At 44.8% G+C, this 21,963-nt stretch overlaps 1 protein-coding gene across 2 annotated transcripts in view; it reads left to right on the top strand.

Annotated features, from left to right (window-relative positions):
- Window positions 1–3,122: 3,122 nt before the first annotated feature.
- The window catches only part of LOC122189812 (ubiquitin-conjugating enzyme E2 E1), a 43,105-nt gene continuing 24,264 nt past the window's right edge, over window positions 3,123–21,963 (top strand). The window contains exons 1-3 of one of the 2 annotated variants that reach the window (XM_042889194.1): window positions 3,123–3,228; window positions 4,531–4,619; window positions 6,791–6,841. In XM_042889194.1, the coding sequence (XP_042745128.1) occupies window positions 4,579–4,619; window positions 6,791–6,841 (92 nt within the window). In that variant the 5' untranslated portion in view covers window positions 3,123–3,228; window positions 4,531–4,578. Of the gene's footprint in view, window positions 3,229–4,441; window positions 4,620–6,790; window positions 6,842–21,963 lie in introns of both variants that reach the window. The other variant, XM_042889193.1, reaches the window with a different exon arrangement.

Genomic DNA, 21,963 nt, shown 5'->3' with positions numbered 1-21,963 from the left:
ACCTGATGAAGTGTGTACACTTCACAGGAAAGAAATAGAAGCAGATCATGGGATTTATCAAAATTCTCAAGATGGGGAGACATTGGATTAGAGGAGCTAGTTCACCTATTTGCTAGAAAATACAAAAGGAACTTTTTCTAGACTCTTGCAGTGCTTCAGTGTCTGTGCAGGGCTGGTAGGATAATCATGAGTGAGAAAGCTGCAATAACATCTCAGGGCACAGAAACTGGATCCTTGGGTCTAGCTGGATCCTTGGGTCTCTTTCTCTCTCTGGCGAGGGGTATGGTGTGACTAGCACAGGAGAGCAGCACATTGCCTGGTCCTGGCCATGAGCTAGAAGATGAGCCATAACATACAGTGGGAGCTGTCACTGAAACAGTTGAAGAGAAGACGTTAGTAAATACTTTCAGAGAGTGCCTTTTTGGGTAAGCTTCAAAGTAAGTAACAACTGGTGCTGGTTATCATAATACTTTGAACAGACTTACTAAAAATCATATGTTGTGGAAAAGGTCAGTCTGCAACAAACTTGATAGCATAAGAAAAGTATGTGTGTGCAAATTTGTAAAAATCTTTGTTTTCCCTGCACACTGTTACAGAAATGAAGGGCTTTCATTATTAATATCAGTTGTCTTACTTGACTTTCAGGCAGGTTTCCTGTGATGACAGGAAAGGGCTAGAGGTTTGTTTTCAGTGAAAGTGAAGGTCTTCTGTTTTTAAAACTTGTTCTATAAGAAGTGGCATTTGTGAAGCCAAGTGATTTGTGTCCTCTCATCTCCCATGCCCATTGCTTGTATCACCAGTCTCATCCTCCAAAGTTCCATGCACGAGTTAGGAGGACAGTGACAGACTGCTAACTGCTGTGAAGCAGAGAGTTAAATTCGGTCCCCCTTTCATCAACAAGGGACACAGAGTGATCCAGATCACCCAATTTTATTTAAATGCCAGTTTTCATGACATATTATTTCACAACAGAATCATAGAATCATTTGAGTTGGAAGGGACCCCCAAAGGTCATCTAGTCCAACTGCTCTGCAGTGAACAGGGATACATACAGCTACATCAGGGTGCACAGTGCCCCATCCAGCCTGACCATTTCCTGTGAGGCCTTTGTCAATCGTGAATGTATCAAAGCTCTACATTTTCTAAAGGACTTCACAAGTGCCATTCGCATAGGTGAAACTAGGTAGGCTGGCTCTGCTTGCCAGCTGTTTGTGGAGGACAATTCACCATGTCCTAATACGCAATGCCAGAGATAGGAAAGACTGGCGGCTGGGAAACAAACAAAACAGCAAGTGTGAAATTGCAGTAGAATTCCTTCTTCTATTAGCATGACTCTTACAATGTCATTGGCGTGCCTATCTAATATCCTTCACTGTTCAACCACACGGGAGACCGGGCAGCAAGTTTGTTGGGGAGACCGGGGATTAACCCAGGAGGTGAAACAAGGTTCACTTCGAGGTCCATCTGCCCCCTGTTTCATCTGCATGGGCTACGCCCGGGAGAGCAGTGCCCCAGCTCCTCCAGCCCACCATCACGCGTAGCCTCTGCGAGACAGCCGGGCAGAGGCCGGGCCGCACAGCAGGCAGCACGCAGGCCCCAAGCGGGCAGGCCGGAGGGAGCCTTGTTGGGCTCTCAGCCCGCCGCACCCCTCAGTGGCGAACCGCGCACCGCCCGCTGGGGCCATCTTGGCGTGCGGGGCCGGGCGCAGCGCTACCCCCCCCGGCCCCGGGCGACCCGGCCGCCCCCCGCCTCACCCCGCACCTGGCAGCCGCGAAGCAGCGCTGCATGCCCCGAGCTGTCCCGGGGCCGGGAGTCCTTTCGCCCCCCCGTTTTGTCGTGCAGCCCCCTCGCCCTGCCGAATCGCGGTGACCCCGCTCTGCGCCCGCAGACCGCCGGTCCTCCAGCAGGAGCAACGATGAAAACACAAAGTCCTATTAATTATGATGATGCACGGTGGCGACAGCCATTGTATTTTCGGCCGTCAAGTAATTCGAGACGGGATCCCTCGGTGCGCGGTGGAAAGTGGCGGCGCTGAGCCAAACTGACCCCGGCTGCAGCCCACGGGCGGCCGCTTGGCGTGGCTCCGGGCCGGCGTGGGCTGCTGGCTGGGGGTGCCGGCTGCCACAGCCACGGTGCTTCGCTTCCCGGGGCGGGAAGGGAGCGAGGGATCGGCCGCCAGTATTTCGGGGAGAAGAGTAAGGAGCCCGGAAAGCACAATGCAACAGCACCCCAGCCGGCTGACTGCTGCTCCCGCCGGGGACTCGGGGAAAAATAAATATCCCCGATAGTTTTACCTTTGGAAAATGGAAGGGGATTTTTCTCACTGAGGCTGCAAAGCCCCGAGCCCAGGATTTCGTTCCCTCTCCTAGCAAGCGCTGATGACATCACGAAGTGCCCCTTCTTTGTGTGTCAGTGATGTCACCGAGTGCAGCGTGGGGGACAATGGAATCCTGAACTCCGGGTGAAGGCGAGCGCTGCTGCGGGCTCGGGGCTGACCTGGGGGGCAGGGGACATCCAGCTGTTGCGGTGGGGCCGGAACAGGTGAGAGCTGACGGGGCTCCTTCGGGGCTCGATGTGTGGGGGTTTGGGCTGGGCTCTTTTTTTTTTTTTTTTTTTTTTTCTTATTGCATTCCAACTGAGACAGGTGAGAAGTTGCTGCTGGTGCTGGAGGGACAAAGCAGGTGAGAAGTGAGAATAGAGGGAAAGCAAAAAGCACCCCCCTTCCCCCCCTCGGACCCAACAGCACCGGCTCAGCTCAGCCTTAAGGCAGCTTGCCCCTCTCTCAGCCACCTGCTTCCACCTCGTCCCTTTGGGGCTTTGGCACTGAAGCGCAGACGGCAGCCGGGGTTACCCTCACAGCCGGCACCTCTGCAGCGCACTTTCCCGAGGATCCCCATTACGAACTCCCGTCCCCTCCGATCGCCCCTTTCTTCCTTCCCCAGCACCCGCCGAAGGGGAGGGGGGAGGCTGCGGCTGCCGGGATCCCCCCCAGCCCCGGAGCGGGGCTCCCCGAGCTCCCCCCGATCCCCGCTCGCCGTGAGGCCGCGCCGGGTGTCGCCCCGGCCCCGCCGCCCCCCAGCCCCGCTCGGCGGTGGGGGAGGCAGCTAGGGAAGCCATTGCCTGTTTAATAGTTGCTGTTGCAGCACTTCCGCTTCTCTCCCAGCGAGAGAGACACGAGTGGCCAGGCCCAGCCGCACCGAGGAGGAGCAGCCAGACACAAAGGGAGAGGTACGGGGACGGGGCAACCCTCGCCGTCCTCCCCGCCGCTCCCGGGGGCAGGGGCGAGGGGCAGGGCCGGCCGCGGCCCGACGATGGGGCGGGAGGCGGCGGGGCAGGGGGATCGCGCCCGGGGCTGTCAGGTACCGCTGTCCCCCCTGCCCCTCGCTGCCCGGCCTGCGGGCCCTTCGCCGGGGGAGTGCGCCCGGCTCCCCCGGCCCCCGGCTCTCCCCGGGCAGCGGAGGGGGCGTCCGGCGGGGGGCTGCCCCGGGGCCGCGGCCTCGGGAGGAAGGCGGCCCGGTGCCGGCCCCCCCCGGCCCCCCCCCCCTGCCCCGGGGCCCCCCCCACCCCCCCCCCCGCCTCCCCCCCCCGGCGTCCGCCGGCTCTGCCGGGTGCCCCCTCTCTCCCGACGGCTCCCGGTTCCCTTCGGGGCCAGCCCTGCCCCGCGGCGCCCCCCGCTCTGCCTCCTGCCCCGGGCTGCCCGCATGGAAGAGCTGACCCCCTTCCCCCCCCCCGCTGCTCCCCGGGCCCTCACCCCGCTAGGCCTTGGCCCTGCTTTTCCTCTCCCCCTCCCCCCCCTCAGCACAGCCCCGCTTGCCGGTGTGCCTTGCAGTGCAGCGGGCCTCAGTGGGCCCCCCCATGTGCTCCTGTCCCCTAGCCCCCCTGTTTCTCTCGTCCCTTTATGCCCCACAGTGCTCCCAACACCCGATCTAGCAGGCATGGGTTTTGATACAGAGGGCACAGGTTTTGCTCAGGGATCCTCCGTTGGGATCTCACCCCGATGCCCCACTTCCATCCCAGTGCTGGCAGTAGTCACCCTCAGCCCATCCCTTCCCAGTTCCCTCCCACCGCAGAGGCCCAAGCTGCTCCATTTTTGTCCCTTGCACCCTAGACTGGCTGTTGGTAGGTTCTGATGGCTTCTCTTGCATGGGAGATTAGAAGGAATTGCTGTGAGCTTCCCTGAGCCTTGTGGTTGTCCTTGTTCCAGTCCCTTCTTTCGCTGCTTCCTGAGAAGAAGCTTTGAAAGTCCCTTTCTCCTTCAGCGTTAATGGTGCAGGAGCAGCTGCTGCTCCTCCTGCCTGACTGTAGCGCCTGAGGAGGAGAGGGAGACACGAGGACCCTTTAAAGGGAGTATAGCCTAAACACAGAGTGAGATTATCAGCTGCCTTTCTCTGTGTGTGTATTCACCGTTTGTTCCCCACGCCCCGTGGTGTCTCCTCTCCAGGTTGGGGTTGTGGTGGGGGGGTCGCTATGTCGGATGACGATTCGAGGGCCAGCACCAGCTCCTCCTCATCTTCATCCTCCAACCAACAGACAGAGAAAGAGGCAAGCACCCCTAAGAAGAAGGAAAGCAAAGTCAGCATGAGTAAAAACTCTAAGCTGCTGTCTACCAGTGCCAAGAGGTGAGGCTGCAGTCAGTTTTCTCACTGATTTGCTGCATCTTCTCTCCTTCCTCATTTGATTTTGCTGTTCCTCTGCTGATCTCTTGTTGCTCCCATTCCTCATCTCTATCACTTATTTTAGTCTTATATTAGTCTTTCCACACTGAGCTGCCATTGTCTCACTTTTTCAGCCTCACTGTGTAGTGAATGTGCCCAGATTTCCTGTGCTCTGGGCTCTTATCCTGCTTCTGCCTCAATTCCATCCCAAGTGTTTTCCCGTCTCTTCTTCCACCTGGCTGTCATGCTGCTCCCCAATTATCTCCAGTCTCTTTCCTTTTCCTTGTTTGTGTCAGCAGTAGGGACGTAGGATTGGTATGTAGGACCTTCATTCCTTCTCTGCTTCTGGCAGCTCTGTGGTCCTGGGTAAAGCATTTAATTTCAACATCAGTCTTCCTCTCTGTAGATTGGGATGAATATATAATGGATTTTTTTTTTTTTTTTTCTGCTCTGAGGATTAATTAATGCTTGTGAAGAATTTTGAGTTTGCTTGATGAAAGGGAGATTTGGGGCTTTATTAAACCACCTGCACTGGAAGGGTGCATATAATCAGTGGAAGTGGTGTAATGTAGCTCTAAATCTCCCCCCCTGAATGTATTGCTGCTTTTCTGACTGTTCATCGCTTATATTGAATTTTTGGTATATGACTCGATGTGAAGTAAAATAAATAATCCACTTGCACATCCACTTGTGCACATTCTGCTCTAAAATAGGTTTTGCTTATGGCACATAGTGTTTTAGGGGCAGTTTTTGAGGATGAAATCGTTTTTGTTCCAAAGTAATGTCTGTATGTGAGAGAAATGCTATGACAGTCAGCTTTTTTCATCAGCACACACTCTTGGAGCCATTCAGGTTTTTTTGTTGTTCTTTTTTTTTTTTTTTTTTTTTTAAAGAAAAGAGCTGTTATTCTTTCTTATTTATTCTGTTTCACCCAAGTCCAGCATCATCCTGCTCCAGAGAGTTAAGCTGACAAATGGAAGTTTTCAAGCTAACTGAGAGTGCTCCAGTAAGAATAATAAACTATCTCAATGCAGAGCTTTGCCAAGCAGCACAGAGAGGTTATGTCTTCAGGTGTGAAAAGTGGCTGGGGTTTTATGCAAATGTCCTGTCATCACAGCTAAGTTCGCTGTGGCTTTGTGGGGTTAAGGCAGTTTGGTTTTTCCAGATCTCCACTCAGCACGTTTCCATGGCAAGCTCGTAGATAGCAGTAAGTGGTGTTTACATGTCGTGCCCTAAACTATTTTAAAAAGAGGATAGTTTTACAAGCCTGCTGATTGTAAGTATGAAAAGGTTGTGGTTCTCATGCATGACAAGTGGAAGAGAGGCAGGAGACGCTGGCATAGTTTAAAGGAGGAGAGAGGGTGGAGAGATCCGGAGGGGAAGCTTGAGTGACAGTAATGGGACTCCAGGGAAGGGGATGATAGCTGGTTGGGTATTTTGTGGCAAAAGCAGTGTGGTGCTGAGCCCAGAATAGTCCGGGTAGGGAGCACTGGGTGTTGTCTGAGCGTGGTGAAGGGAGGGAGCGTCTGGCATTCTGGGGGGAGGGATGTGGGGATGTGGTATGGTTCTTAGAGGAGGGAAAAGCTGCAGGAGTGTGCTGGAGCCTCGGAAATAGATACTCCCTTTTCTTTAAGTGTCCTCAGGAATTTTGCAGTTGCTCACTCCCTTGGGACTGGTGTTTCTTTCTCAGGGTGATGATGAGCAGCAGAGTGGATCCAATTTGGTGATGACTGCTGCTTTCAGTCCAGCAAGACAAATTTTCTTTTTGACTGTGGTTTCCTCCTAGCCCTTGGTGCATCGCATTCGCAGAGGGATCCCCCTCACTTACAGACTGGCTGGCAGAGTAAAGAGGACAATCTTTTCCACTGCCCTTGTGGTTGGAATTGTTGTGGGAGTGCAGAGTGATGCACCTCTCTGGGCTCAGTTTGCAGTGCCTGTCTGCTTTTCTGCCTCTGTAATAGGGTGTCTGTGCTGCTTAGTGTGCTCAGATGGGTGGGAGGCTATAACTGAATGTTCCCCTGCTTTATGTAGTGTTGCAAACTCGCGGTGACATTATATGTCTGTAAGGCGTAAGTGTTAACTGCTGTCCTACACAGTGACTTACCTTTGTTCCTTTTTTGCTTTTATTGCCACAGGATTCAGAAGGAATTGGCTGACATCACCTTAGATCCACCTCCCAACTGCAGGTTGGTGTTGATTTCTTCTCTGGGGAAGGCAGGGGAAGAAGAGGAGCTGAACCATGCTTGCGTTTCTTGTAGCTGTCCTCAAAGGTCCTGAGGAGGGCAGGGGAAGGGCTGCTCAGCTGAATGGCTGACAGTACTTTTTGCATGCTTGGATGACTTTAAATAGTTTCCAGGTGGGGGGGCCTCCAGAGATTATTATATGTGTGCTGATATGTTTACTGTTTGTTTTGGGGATTGTTTTGTTGATGTTTTCTAACAATTGCATTTGTATCTGTCATGCTGCTTTGTGTCTATTTCTGAAACTAGCCTATAAAGAAGAGTATGAAACTCTCCTTGTTTGGTGTTTTTTTTTTTTTCTGGTTTATAAATCTATTGCCTGGCTGCTCTAATCTTACATAAATAAGAGTCCTGACAGAGAAGTAGGAAATAGCAAAATGCTCTGAGCTTTTTAGTTCAGAGTTCTTTTCTAAAGAGTGTCTTACAGTGGAAGTGTGAATTCATCACTCAGTGGGTGCCCTACCGAAGCACGCGCATTAGCCTATGAAATAACAAGCAGGGCTGTTTGGTTGCCCTTTGTGGAACAGCTTGTTTTTAAGTAAGTTTTAGGAACTTGTACCTTTTGTTTAAAGCATCTAGCAAGTTGATTCAGTTCACTGGTTGGTGGCCCGAGCCTCTTTGCTTTTGGGGAGGAGGCAGTAGTAGTGTAACATCTTTGGTTATGCTTGTTCATTCAAGAGGAAAGTTGCTTTCAGTCTGGTTTGTTGCCAAAGCACAACTCTCTTCCTATTTTCTTGCTGTGCCTGAAGTAGGTTTGAGGCCTTTTAATGTTGATGATAGCAGCAGTTAGGGAAAATTCTGTTTATAAATAACTGTTTAATTTGGTCTCTTTGGTACTGAGGTGTCAGCCATAAATGCACGTGGATAGTTTTATTGAAGCATTTTGCTATTGTTGGTCTGCAGGGCAGCACTGATGCACAGGTTAGCCTAATGGTCCAGAGCCACTCTTTCAGTATCAGTCCCAAGGCACGTAATTAGTGACATAAGGAATAAGTTGAGGCATATGAGTACAGTAGAAGTCAAGATTGATACTAAGATTTTCATACTGCTTGGAAGATAACTGATGTTATAGCTAGAGAGTTCAGAGGTCAATATTGTTTTGTTGACATTAATGACTACCTGTGTATTACCAGAGCTCCAGCTGCTGGTTTGGAAGTGTCTGTCCTGTCTGCATCCTGACTCAATGTCAAGATGAAGTCCACATGCTTCCTCCTCCTCCTCCTCTCACCATATCCTGATTTTTTTTTTTTTTTTTTTTTTTTTTTTTATGGGGGAAAAAAAAAACCCAGAAGCATGTCTCAGAAAGGTATCGAGCCTAGCTTGTTCTGTATATAACAGTCTGGGTGATTGAGGTGCCAGGACTGCAGTCTGAATCTATCCCAAAGTTGTGATAATGTACAAGTGTGTCAGATTGCAGGCTTCACCTGAAGGTTTGTGTAAATAATGTTAGATCCTTAATTTGTTCCTGTTTGAATTGGCATCATTTGCAGGTAAAGCAGAGCTAGCAGACTATCTGTCAAAATAGAATATGGCTGTGAATTTTTTAATTACATAGACAACTGTGGATAATGCACTTAAGGCCTGCGTAGTAAGTTTGTGTTGTTTCACCCTTTATAAATATTTCTAATAGCAATAATTAGTTCATAGTGCAGTTAGCGATGATTAATTCTCACCTGTAATGTAAGTATTCTGCATTCTTTCCAACCTGCAAATGAGTGACAGTGAGAGCTGGCAACTCTTGCAAACAGTATGTGAAACTGGTGTAATTGCTGCTATGTCTCTTTGTGTGTTGGTAAGTAGGAAAACATGAATGGAGAGGTTTTGGCTTGTGTGTGACCAAAGAAGTTTTGGTATTGCTCAACATGGGGTGGAAGCCATCCTACTTCAATAAAGAGAGTGCCAAGAGTGAAGCACTGCTCTGCTTATGGCTAACAAGGTTCAGATTGCACGCTCAAGCACAGGGAGTTTGCTTTTGTAGCAGCTGTTTGGTAAAAGGGTAGGCAGGTACTGATTGCCACAACACTGGGGCGAGTTTCAGCTATCACAGCCATGGAGAAAACTCGGCTTTGTGGGAAAAAAAATAGTTGGTGAGGGTGAGGATATGAAGCAAGTGAGAGAACTGTGTTGCTGCATGATGTTTAAAGCTGCCAGAACTTCCTCTGGGGAAGCCTGCTAGCATTGTCACTGCTTTCCTTTATTTTTCTTTTTTTCCTATGAGTGTTACTGGCATGCTGTGAGGAAGGTATTAAATACAGGTTTTGGAACTTAGTTTCAATTTCCATTTTCACTGCTTTGCCCATCCTTGATTTCCCTTTGCCCTCAAGCCTCTCACCCCTCTGCAGCCTTTGCCTCTGCACGTATTTTCAGGTCTCACTTTAGGGGTGCCAGAGTCTCAGAAGTCACATTTTAAAAAATGGATCTGAAACTGCATCCTATATTATTTTGGAAATATTTGGAATTTTTCCCCGTTTTGCATAGTGCCCTGTGTTTGATGGCAGTTTGTGGTAGGCAGTGCTTTAATTTTTGGCCTCACTGCAAAGTGTTGTTCTTCTTGCAGTCTTATTGCAGTAATGGGAGTTCAGGTTATTTAATGCGTCCCACAGCAACTCTGCAAACTGAAGGGAAAAGCTTTAGGTTGTAAACGATTCTTAGTAAGAATTGTTTTGTTTTTTTTCTTATAAAACACATATAAGTTGCTATTACAAATAATGAAAACCATTTGATATTTCAAACAAAATGTCTTACATTCAGATAAGTTTCATTTTTAGTTTTGTAGCTTGCAGTGACCAAATTTTCATGTATGTGACCCACAAATCAACTGCTTAAAAAAAAATAAATAAAAAATGCCAATACACTCAACACCCTCTGATTGAGCAGATGTGTGGGTTTCATACATATGTCGGTAATATGAGGGGAAGTTTATCCCAAAACTTCCTCTCCCCTCAGTAGTTTCACTGCTTCTGGTTTGCCATAGCTTGCCTCTGTCCCCCAAAGGCTTACCTGGTGCTGGTCCATCTTTTGGCTGCTTCATAATCTCTGGTAACCTGTTTGTGCCTCTTGTCCCGCTCCCCATGGTGTGATTTTGGTTTTATGCAGCCTGCTACTGTTCCTTTTATAGAGGGAATGCAGTATATGCTTGGCTTGCTTTAACAAATGGATTTCAAATTGGACAATATTTTCTTAAAAGACTTACTCTTTACAGTTTTGTGAATTCTGGTGGTGGCAGTGCCGTTTTCATCAGTGTCCTGCTGCAGTGTGTCTGTGTGTCTGTGTGTCTGTGTAGCATTTGGCTGAGTACTTCTTGCTTCTTTTTTATTATGTTTTTAGTAGGCCAGCATCATAGAGATCCTTAATTTTCTGCTGTCCGCAAAATGATTTGACTTGTGACACTAGTGTTAAGTTAGAACAGTTAAATGTGGCTATCGAGTACAGAAGTGGTTGGTGGTTTAGATGGATTGGAGAATAACTGTCTGGTCCTAAGGTGCTTTAAATCTTTTGAGCTGGTACCTGGTGATTCCGTCTCCTATTTTGTATGATATCAGAAAGTTGCAGCTGTTGGTTTAGAACAATAGGTATTGTTGTTCAGGTATTTGGAGGCACTGGACTTCTGGCCTGATGTATACTTTGGGGATAGCAGTATGGCATATCTTTGCATTGGGTCATGGGAGGCTGCGCTGACAACTGCCTGCAGATGTCAGAATGCATTTCCATCTCGCTGTGGAGGCAGACCTTCTTTGTGTGTAGGTACACACAAAGCGCCTGCACCAAAGCTTTGGTTCTATCGCTGTGGTGAGGTTTCTAAAGCTTTAACAGAAGTTAATTAAAGTTTAAATACTGCTTATGCTCTTCATAAAAGTCATCTCTTTGACCTCCATATTTAAGTGTCTCCTGAAAGTAAATCTGCTAATGGCTGCAAGGTTATGAAACAAATGATTTTCCCCCATTTTACAGACAGGGAGATGCAGCTCACAAAAACTAAGTGACTCGTCGAAGGTCATGCAGGAAGTCTGTGGCAAAGTGGAGAAATGAATGTAAATCTCCTTTGTTTCAGGCTAACTTGCAGCTGAACTGCGTGTGTTGGTTGTGCTGCGAGCAGGGCTTTGAATTTGTGCTTTATTGGGTGTCTGGTATTGACTGTATGTAAGCATGGTAATTTAATGGTATTTTTCCATCTGTGTAGAGGGACCAAAATGGATATTAACTAGAATTAATGCTTTTTAATCTTTCTTACCCAAACTGAAACAAGTTTGTCTCCACATGGCTCATTTAAGTCCATATAGGCAAGACCAGCTGTTACTTAAACAAAAATAATTTTCAAGTCTTTGCTGAAGGAGACATTTGCCTGGAAGGCTTACCGTCGCTTCAGAGTGAAATGCCATCGCAGATTCATTATTTAAAGAATAATAAAATACAGTTGTGTTTCCTGGCTCCTTCAGCCCCATTTCTGTAAATTCACAGAATAAGGACCAGATCTCCCTAAGAGTCTTGTGAAAGTTAACTGTCAGCACTTAATAAATATATGTCTCAGTATAGATGGTAGGAGCAGCGCTCTGTGCTATAATAGGTGGAATATTCATAGTTTTCAAGACTTAGTGGCGTGGAATTAAGGTTGCTTGGCCGGAGAGAAGTCTGCAGAAAATGTGTGGCATAAAGGCTGCTTTGAACTCAATGATATCCTCTTCCAATTAATGTATTTCATCTACACACTATGGAAGTCTAGCATTTGTTTGGGTTGCATTTGTTTCTACAGCGCTCTGAGGATGGATTGTCACTGTTAAGCTGTAGCATTGTTTGTTTTCTAAATTATTTTCACGCTTGGAATAAACCTTCCTGCACGTGGACCTATTCTAGCTAGAACTTTGTGGTCTTATTTTTGCAATTAAAAGTATTAATTAGAGTAAGACAGGTTAGTTTTGTTTTTAATATGCACACACATTCTTAGAGCAAGAATGACACAAATGGTGATTTTCCTTCCTTGAAAAACAAAACCACAACAGAGATAGATAAGTAAAAGTGCAGATAATATTTAATGAAAATTCTCAGCTTGTACAAGGGATTCTAGCACTCCTTGTTTTCATTCACATCTCCCCCTGTAGTTTTTGAAACGGGGATATTTTCTGTGAGAACTTCCTAGCCCTAAGATGAGGAGGACCTTCCTAATTAGAGCAGTGTGTAGTTGAAAAATACAGTTGTCATACAAACTACCCGTGGTTCACCATTCCCCCCCTCCCCCCCCCCTTTGTTTGGCAACACTGTCCCTGGAGAAATAACTCTTCCTTTTGAAACGGTATATTAACTAATTTAGAGATCCTCCACAGCTGTGTATGGGCTCTCACAAGCCATAAAAATAACACTGCTTCTGTACGTGGTGATTCTGAATGTCTGTAGGTAGCAGCTCCTGTGGGGAAAGTCCTCTGCCTGACGTGCTCAGACAACAGCAGCAGGGCAGCAGCTTTTTTGCCGCGGATTGATTAGCTAATATTCCAGGAGTTCACATTTCTGAAGATGTTTCTGTTTTTTTACTGGCTCCCTTTAAAAAAAAAATCACTCACTTTACAGGCAAGGCTGCTGGGTTCCCATGGTGGTAGCTCCCTGATTCCACAGTAGATTCTGTTTGGCACATCCCAGCTCAGCAATTCCCATATGAGCTGCGTTCTGTGCTCTTGCATGCCAAATATCGGGACGATGAATCTTGAGAGCGGCTGTGAAATCGTACCACGGCTCAGAACAAAAGGGGCTGAAATCCCTTCTGTGCACACTCTCTTGTCTACCACTTAATTTTATTATTTGACTTGCAGCTTTGCTGCCCTCGGAGGGCACTGTGCGACTGTATTTATTACGCTGCATATATGTTTTATCTGACAAATTGTATGTTTTGTGTTATGCAGTCTTTAATTTGGTTTAATTTCAGTTGTATTCCAACTCTGCACGCCTTGGTTTTTCTGTTGAATGTTTGTATATAGCAGTGGTTGATATGTCTGGTTTTGTTTTAAGAAGTATTTGTGATATGTGCATGGTACTTCATAGACATAAGTGGGAAATGTGTGTGAAGTATTTACAGCGAAAGGGCTTGAATCTCTTAAATATGAAGACAAAATTATCACCACAGAAAGAGCTGGCTGGCCTAGGGCAGAGATGAAGCAATAGTGGACAGTTTTGCACTTGAGGATGCCACATGCCACCAAGGGCAGATTGTTAGTGACTGGGAGCTGATGAGCAGCTGAGATGCAGCCTGACAGGCCAGTGACTTTGGCCCTGCTGTCAAAGAGGTGGTTCTAGGACTGAGATGGAGCCAACCTGCCTTGCTGGGAGTCATTCCGGTGGGTTGAGGCTATTGAGGAGCTTGTGCAGCTCCTCAATAGGAGGAGTATCAATTGTGAGACTTCTGCAGCTTCTGCCTGTGCTTTTCTGCAATTGCATGCGATAGACCAATGCTGCATCCAAAGATGGGTGGCCAATAGGGAGAGGGAGGTGGCCGTCCCCATCTACTCTGGCCTTGTATGGTCTAAGCTGGAGTACTGTATCTAGGCCTGGGGCCCCCAGTACAAGAAAGCCATGGAGCTGTTGAAGTGAGTCCAGAAGAGAGTCATAAGGATGATGAGAGAGCTGGAGCATTTCACCTATGGAGAAAGACTGGGGGAGCTGGGCTTGTTCAGCTTGGAGAAGAGAAGGCTCTGGGGAGACCTCTTTGCTGCCTTCTAGTACTTGAAGGGAACTAATAAAGCAGGAAAGGGAGCAACTTATTACATGATAGGACAAGAGGTAATGGCGTTAAACTAAAAGATGGGAAATTTGGGTTAGCTGTTAGGAAGAAATTCTAGTCAGAGGGTAGAGAAGCACGGGGACACAGGCTGCCCAGAGAAGCTATGAATGCCCCATCCTTGGATATGTTCAAACCAGGTTGGATGGGGCCCTGGGCACCCTAATGTGGTGCATACAATCCTCTAGGGGATCTCTGAGATTCCAACCTAAGCCATTCTGTGGTTCTGTGATTCTCTTTACAAATGTTTCATGTGCCAAACAGAAAAAGTATATTATTTTGTGTGAATGGGTTAAGAGATTGCTGCGTATCTGTGAAGACTTGCACACCACATGTAAAGTAAAAAGCTGTTCTTTCTCCAGGAAAGAAAGTACTTAAAAGTACTAAGGTAAATTAATGATGTAATTTAGTGATTATAGTAGAATCTTGCCAATCTGTACATTTATTTGAGTGAAATAAGTTTATACTTATTTTTCCCTCTGAGGCTTAGCAGTGGAGGTCTAAATACTGACTTCATTATTTTACAAGAGGAACTAGAGAGCATGTATAGTCAAGTACTATAAATAAACCTAAACTGTCAAAATAAACACTGTACACTTTGGAATTCAGAAGGGTTTTCTTGTTTCTCTTGCCAATTTGCAAATTTCATCAGCATGCAATTGGTCTTCCAAGGCATTTGTGGAAAGTGTAGTGGTTACTGCAGTGCATTTAATACATATTTTCTGTGTATGAGGGGCTAATTGACATCACCAGGAGAATATATTACAGATCTGTGTGCTTAACTGCAACATACAGCATGCAGTGTTGTTTTCTTTATTAACCTGCACACTCTGTGATGGCAGGTGGGGGAGAAAAGGAGAGTGGGGCGTACAGATTATAACTCATGGCAGATGTAAAATCAGACAGTACATCTTCCCCCATTTCCTCTCTGATTTCACAACTGAAAATATAGATCAGGTAAGATTAAGTTGAGCTGTTTCAGTAACTGGGCACAGTCCAAGTTTTGGCAGTTCATTTGTTTAAGAGAAAATACAAAGTAATTGGATTAAAGAGGCTGTGTGATTAATGGTGTAGAATCTGGTTATATTTCTGTGCTTCTGTGTTTCTGTGAATCAGTACAGAATCGAAGCCCTCGATTCCTCCAAGGGCTTCAACTTTTAGAGTCAAAAGTGAGCATAAACCAAATCAGCATGTTAATATTTTGCCCTTTTTGTATTGATGTTAATGATTGTTGAGAAAACTGGATTTCTCACCTTTTCCCCTGGAGCAGCTGGACTTGCTGAAAGCTAGAGAATCTTGAACTGGTACTGGCAGTTCTAAAGGCAGGAGCAAATGCTTTTGGCTAGAGCAGAGGTACTTGCTGTGGAAGGTGGACTGCCAATATTTAATGCTTTTTCTGCTTTATCTCAGCAATAGATTTTTGCCAGTGAAACTAATTGCAGCATCTATTAAGGAGAGACCAGGAGACAGGTATTTGTTGTTCTTTCTTTTTAGTGCCCAGTATCTTAAAGAGAGCTGCTTACAGGGGTGAAAAGGCCTGGAAATATTACAAATTAGTTCTGAAGCTGTAGGTGACTTTTTACGGTAGATTAATTGATGAAAAAAAGCAAATATGGAGCTTCAACAGAATACTATGAGACAACAGCAGAGCTCCAGGGCAGTAGAGATTTTCATACATGGAAGCCTATCATTGGTGTAGCTGTCTAAAATGCTTCACTTGTAGTTTGAACATCTCCACTGAAATTTTAAGGTGAAAATTTAAGTGATCACTGTTAGGGATATGCCATTTCAAGTGGAGAACTTCCGGAAAGTTTTGGTGTATTGCTTATTATTTCAAAGTACAGGCAGCCCTGAGAAGTGGCCTACAAATAATACAGAAAGTGCAGTATATTTAATTAAAGAGGTGCTTAACTGTTGCAGATGGTTTTGAAAGATTGCTAAAATGCACACAGTAGTAATAACATAGTTTTAAAGCAATTATATCAACAGTGTAGTATTCCACAAAAGGTCATGTCATCAGAACTTTCTGATCAATCAAACTGATGGCTGTAATACCCTATTTGCACATTGTTTCCTGTGTGTCCTGGTAAGCTTTTTAAAGGAGATGCATTAGGCAGTGCATGCAAGCGTTTATAGCTGGTGCCCTCCTTAACCTCCCTGTAAATTGTTTATCAATAAGGATTGTCTAATTTTGTTTTTGATGGGGTAATTCTTAATTTGGGAATCTCATTGTTTTGGCTTTTGATGAAACTATTTCTACTTGCTTACATCTGGGGGACTATGGGCAAGAGAGCAAAGACAGGATGCTTAAATGGCTATTCAAAATAAAATCTCAAAATACCATGAGTCAGAATGGAGTCCTCAATTGCATTAAATCTGTGTCTATGCTTTCCTTCCTGCTTCAAATCATGCAGCACGTTTGTGATCTGGGAAGCCAGGCAAGAAGATGTGTTATAGCTACAAAAATGACCTAGGAAATCCCTGACTAGGAATGTAACTAGTGTCAAGCCTTTGGCTTACTCTTCATCTGCTAGTCTTTTAGTTGCATCCCAGGGTTTAAGCCACTAGTGAAATTGTAACGCTTTCTTTAGAACAGCATTTTTCCAATTTGTTCTATCCCCTTTGTGTCCTTATGAGGTTAATTAGATTGTAGGCATTGGTGAGACTGAGTGAGTAAATGAATTGTAGGTGAGGAATGGAAAAGGACGTAAAACCACTCCAGGCAGAAGGATGTTGTGTTCCTACGGACAGCAAGATCGTGCAAGACCTTAATGGTGATTGCGAGAGGCAGCGCATCAGGGTGGCTGAGGTAATTTTGCCCTGGATGCTGAAGAAAAAAGTTGTGACAAAGATGGAACTATAGAATGATCATTTCTTTTTGTATTCCAATGATTTAGTTCTGCTTTGTTAATGCTTTCTATACAGAGCAGAAGAGATGGGGCATCCTCCTCTTGTAAGTGGAGAGAGCCATCTGTGGGTCAACCTCTTGTTGAGAATGAGTGACTCTTAAAGGCAGGCAAGCATATAAATTACAGCAATAGTTTCTGCTCTGCTGCTTTTGTTACAGCCCTACTCAGGAGGTACGAAATTCATATATCAATAAAGTCAGTGTGTTTATACAATCTTATACTGCTAATGATGCTCTGCAAATCAGGAAGGCACAATCTACTCTACCTGGGAGAATATAATGCCTGAAACAGGTCCCCAGCTGTATCTTTGCTGGTCTCTCCTGCCTGCTACATGAATTGCGTGTAGTTCTTGAGCCATGGATTGACCACCTGTATCTTTAGAAGTGCATGATTAAGAGCATGGGTGAGATGTGAGAAAACAAGCAGTAGGAAGGAGAGGGGAGAGTTGCAGGGAGTGATAGCTAGAAAGGAGCAGAAGGAGATAAAGGCAGAAGTATTAATGCAGGGAGGTGGGCTGAAGAGAAGAGAAGTAAGCAAGCAAGCAGAGTAGGAAAGGCCTCCTGCATCTCCCAGAGGAGCACACCTTGCTTTTGTACCATTTGGTGGAGAAGCATGACAAGAACAGCTATTCACAAAATCCCATAATGCTAAAAACAGGATGTTCACTGAAACTCTTAAGTCATTTTAAAACGATAAAGGCCTTCTATGCAGTGAATAGTGAAGTTGTGGAATCCATTGCCACAGGAGGTTGTGGAGGCAGATAGCATCAGCACGCTCAGAACCGTGCTGAGCAAATTCATGGCCAACAGGTTTGTAGGCAGACTTAAAGAAAAGAGTCAGGGACGTACCCTTAAACATCCCTACACATCCCTAGTGCAGTGGCTGTGGGAGCACAAGGGTGGTGTGGGCTGGAGGCAGTGGCCACAATCACTTACTCTAAGCTTTTACCACTCTCTGGAATAGAATACTAAGTTAGATCACCACCCTTGTACTTTCTATGTGGAGTACCTACAAAAAACTCAGTTTCTGTTCTTCTGTCCTCCTCCTTCTCAAACCCCTTTGTCCCTCATTCCAGTCTACTAATGTTTTCTTTATCCTTGGTCTGATTGATACCACTTCTAGCCGCATAAAATGTTTAACTTCTGCCCTTTATGGAAAAGTTCCTGTCTCTTTTCTTTTTACACTTCACCTTTTAAAGCAAGCCATTGTTTTCTCTCCAACACTTTTCCTTGCTTTTGTGAAGGGTTAGTCTTCGTGCGTTTCTCTTGATGAATTTAGAATGTAAAATTTTGAGGTCAAAGGACTTTTTTTTTTTGGTCAGCGTTTGCAAAGTGGTATGTAAATTTCTAGCTATATTTAAATGTTCTTTAATAAAGTAGCTCCAGTCCTTGGGCTTGTGTATATCTCCGTATTCTTTCTTCCCCCCAAAATTAAGTTCTGCTTCTGTTGCAACATCACTTTTTTTTCCTTCTTATCTGATTGAGGTAAATAAGCGAGTTGCTTTATTCAGCAGCTATTGTATTACCTTGAATGTGTGATTTGGTTGTTTTCCGGTTTTATGCACATCAAGGTTATCACAGCTGTTTCTTTGTGATGCTATTACATTGTAGTAGGGTAATGTGTTTTGAGATGTATTAGTGCTGTTTTGATTTTGTTTTTATTTTTTATTTCCTTGACAGTAGCAGAAATGATGACAACGTCCAACAGCTAATCTCTTTGCTGTCTGTGTGCTCCTACTTCACCTTCAACCTCAGCAGCTAGAAAGACTGTAACTGTTTGGTGGGGAAATATTAGTTATATTGCAGAGCTATTACATGTGATGAGACATTCCAGTGCAAAGTACTTAGTATTCAGTGTGTGTACTAAGCTCCTAAGGACTATAAATACTGTTACATTTGAGGTTTTGTAATGTATCAGGTATGTCTTGCAGATAGCTTTTTTTTTTCCAGCAAATGCAAATTTTCTAGCCCATAGATGGTGCCTGGTGCATCGCTTTACAGTGACTTTTGGTTTGCTTTTCATAGCAGAATCTTCCTTATGAGAAGATGTAAAGTTCAGACAAATTATTTAGGATTGAAATTTCTCAGGTACATGTTTTGTTGCAACAGTGAACATCATAGATATGGCAATTTAGGGCATCTTTAACTAGTACTGGATTTTGAAAGGGAAGTCTGAAGAATAGTGTTTGGTCAGTGGAGCCTTTGCATGGTAACACTTTGCAGTGAGGATTAAGTAAGCTGTTGTGATCCTGTTATAGCTGTGGAAGTGGAGAGAAGGGTTGAGGATAAGTGAGGATGTGCTGTGGTTTCTCTCATGGCTGACTGAACAGCTGGGTGGGATTTGTTAGTGGTTCACAGCTTGGCTTCAGGAGAGATAAGAAAGGAGTGCTGACTGGGGCCTGGATCTGGGAAGGAGAGTTGTCTATAGCCAGTGAAGTCTATTCTATTTACAGCAGTTTTCACTGATTGAGAATGAATGGGCTGGGGAGGGGAAAGAGCAAAGCTGGAGTTGGCAGCTAAACTGTGACACAGCAAGAAAGACTGAAATTATGGGGTGGGGCTAGATGTGTCCCTTAGGAGCAGAGGGCAATGGGGAAAAACTGTATTTCGCCAGATCCCTTTCCAGCAGTAAACCTGCCAGTCCCTTGCACCCATTGCCAGCACTCTTTGCACTTATCTCCTGTTTCTTCATTGCAATCTAACTCGCACCAGGTCACTGGAATGGCGTAAAGCTCTGCAAAAGAGAGCTGTGTGACTGGTCTGGCCCATGGAGCTGCCACTCATTCTGCAAACTGTCCCAGGCTTGTATGGAGCTGTGTTGGTGGCTTCCTGCCTCTCAGCCCTGCTGAGCTGAGTGGGTTCTGGACCATTTTCTCTTCTGCTAATCACTCTGATCCTTCAGGAGAAAGCCATTGCCTTTGTCCAATTCCACAGGCAAGGTTCTCTTGTTGACAGAAGTAAAATGTTTATGAGGAATAAAAAATGAATTGACAAAACATTTCTTATGTTATTAATTTAGTTGCAAATGAAGTGGCAGTGATCATCTGAACTACTGAATGTATATGTAGTTTTTTTAATTAAGCATTCAGATCATGAATAACATGAAGCTTGATGAAAGGGAAAGAAGAAAGTGTTCTTGAATTACTTGAAGTTATCCAAATTGGCAATTTGAATGCAAGGTGTGCATTCAATAAGAATATCTAAGAACAGATATTTGTCATCTACTCTTTGCTCATTGGAAAAGTGCATTTTATTAACTTTAAAAGTTTCTAGTCAAGAGGATGCATCTAAACTTCATTTTGGGGTTATGAAAACATTCAAAATGTGCAGTAGGTGAGCCTGTGCAAGCATTTACCAAGTACACAGTTGTATGCCGCACAAGTGCAGTATCCTTTGGTCATTATTTTTACCAGTCAATCTTGCATGTACACACTAAGTGCCATCTTTGAAAAGTCATCTATTTGCTGCTTTAGCAAATGTTTTACTTCCAGTGGGAGAATCTCATTTTCTGAATATTAAAATACTGGTAAATCTGTGATATTTAGCTAGATTGGCTTTCCTAGAAGAGAATGTGTCATGTCCTAATGGCCTGCTAGGTCAAGGGCTAAATTTCAGTCCTTGTTGAAGCTCGTTAATGAACTGTGTGCAGAAACAAGTGTTTCTATGTCTCTGTGTTCATGTTAATAGAGTTCAAGGTCACTGGGAGAGTTGTGGGTTTTAACTTATGTTTTATTTACGTATTCTTTCTTTAGAAGTGTCAAACTCTACTTGAACTTGAGTACCTTATGGTTTTATGTATATCCAGTGATTTTATTTTTCTCAGCTGGTTATATGCTAGTAGAGTAAGCATCATTTTTCTTCCTTTATTATGCTGAAGTGGCTAGATGGAAGAATGCACCTTGTTTTGGCTTCTGGAGGGAAGGCCTCTTTTTTGTTTAATGTGTGTTTTTATATAGGGTTATTCTCTGATAGGGATTATAAATATGATTAGGCAGTTATTCTCTCTTCTGGAGGATTATGTGTGAGATTGCTGGTCAGTAGAGAGAAACGCACACTTTTGACCTTTATATCTCTTTAGACCCATTAGCTCTTGGACATAGTGGTGCTTCTCAAATTGCTTAATTGTTCCAAAGAGATCATTTGTGCTTACTCTTGTTATTGCCGTGTGATGCTGTCTGTGTACACACTGCCAGAAAACCCATGGTATATTACACTTTTATTGTTATGTAAAGCAGCTGTAAAACAAACCGTGTGATTGTGGTTTTGAAGTCTTTGCTATTGGCTACTTCATTTTTTCCCTTTATGTCTCTAACTTTTACGTTTATAGTTTTGCCACTGTAGGGTGCTAATGAAAAGCAAACATATAGGCTGTTTGTTTAAAGATAATAGTAATAATGCCACGCTCAAATTCATGTTGCTCCATATTCCTATTTATTATCCTGTTTCACAGTATAAGAAAAGCTAGGGCATGCCGTGCTGCTTTGGGGGTGAGGTAAGGGTGAGGGCAGGGATTGTTTTTTGTCTCCTCAGCATTAGCTTGACTGTTAACAGTCCTCTGATTTTTAGGAAACTTAAATAATTGTGGAGCAAGAGAGCACATAGCAAATAAAGGAAGGAAAATGTGCGGTAAGGCATTGATATAGAAGAGGGAAATTGTGTTGAGCTGTTTTTTTCCAATGCTTGCATGCCTGCAGGGACTGGTCCTGTGTGAACCCTTAGCACCCTTGCTGTATTACAAAAGGTGGGCATTTTATGTTCAAATTCCTCTTGACAAGTAGTGCTGAAGATAACAAGGCCTTAAATTACCGTTACTTTTTCTTACCTCTTTTGATACTAGTAATAGAACTGCATGTCTCAGGAGTAAAATCATGAAATGCATCTGACTTTCAGCTTCAGCTGTTTACAGTAGGAGTACTTGTGGAGATGATGAGTCTCTTGATCATTCTTAGCTCTAGTGGGAGAAGTGTTTAAAAACAGCAAAACAGCCACTGGGCAGCCTCTCTTACAAATCTTCATCTACGCTGGTCACAGTGACTGCCAAGACTTTTTTAATAGTTAGATTTCCTTAGTTGAGTCCGTTCTGCTTTAATGGGTGGCTTAGATCCTGCTTTCCACTATGCAGAAACATATGTGAGCTTGGTTGCCTTCCTGCTATAGCATGTGTGCTGGGAAGGCACATGTAAGTGTTGGGGGCATGTTCTACTTGGGTTTAAAAAACTGAAACAAGCTGTGAAGATGAAAAGATGCTTAGTAAGATGGAATGTGTGTTTGGATTTTGCTAGCATCTAAAGATAAATCCTTTACAATAGTGAAGGCTCTAAAACAGTGCTTTGTTCTACCTCAGTATGTATTCTGCAGTAGCTAAATTGTTCCAAGAAAAATGGGAATATACTGTAGGTG

Source organism: Lagopus leucura, unplaced genomic scaffold, assembly GCF_019238085.1.
Source record: "Lagopus leucura isolate 7727_CA_CO unplaced genomic scaffold, USGS_WTPT01 Super-Scaffold_100157, whole genome shotgun sequence".
NCBI lineage: Eukaryota > Metazoa > Chordata > Aves > Galliformes > Phasianidae > Lagopus > Lagopus leucura.
This window is presented reverse-complemented; position numbering and strand designations above follow the sequence as displayed.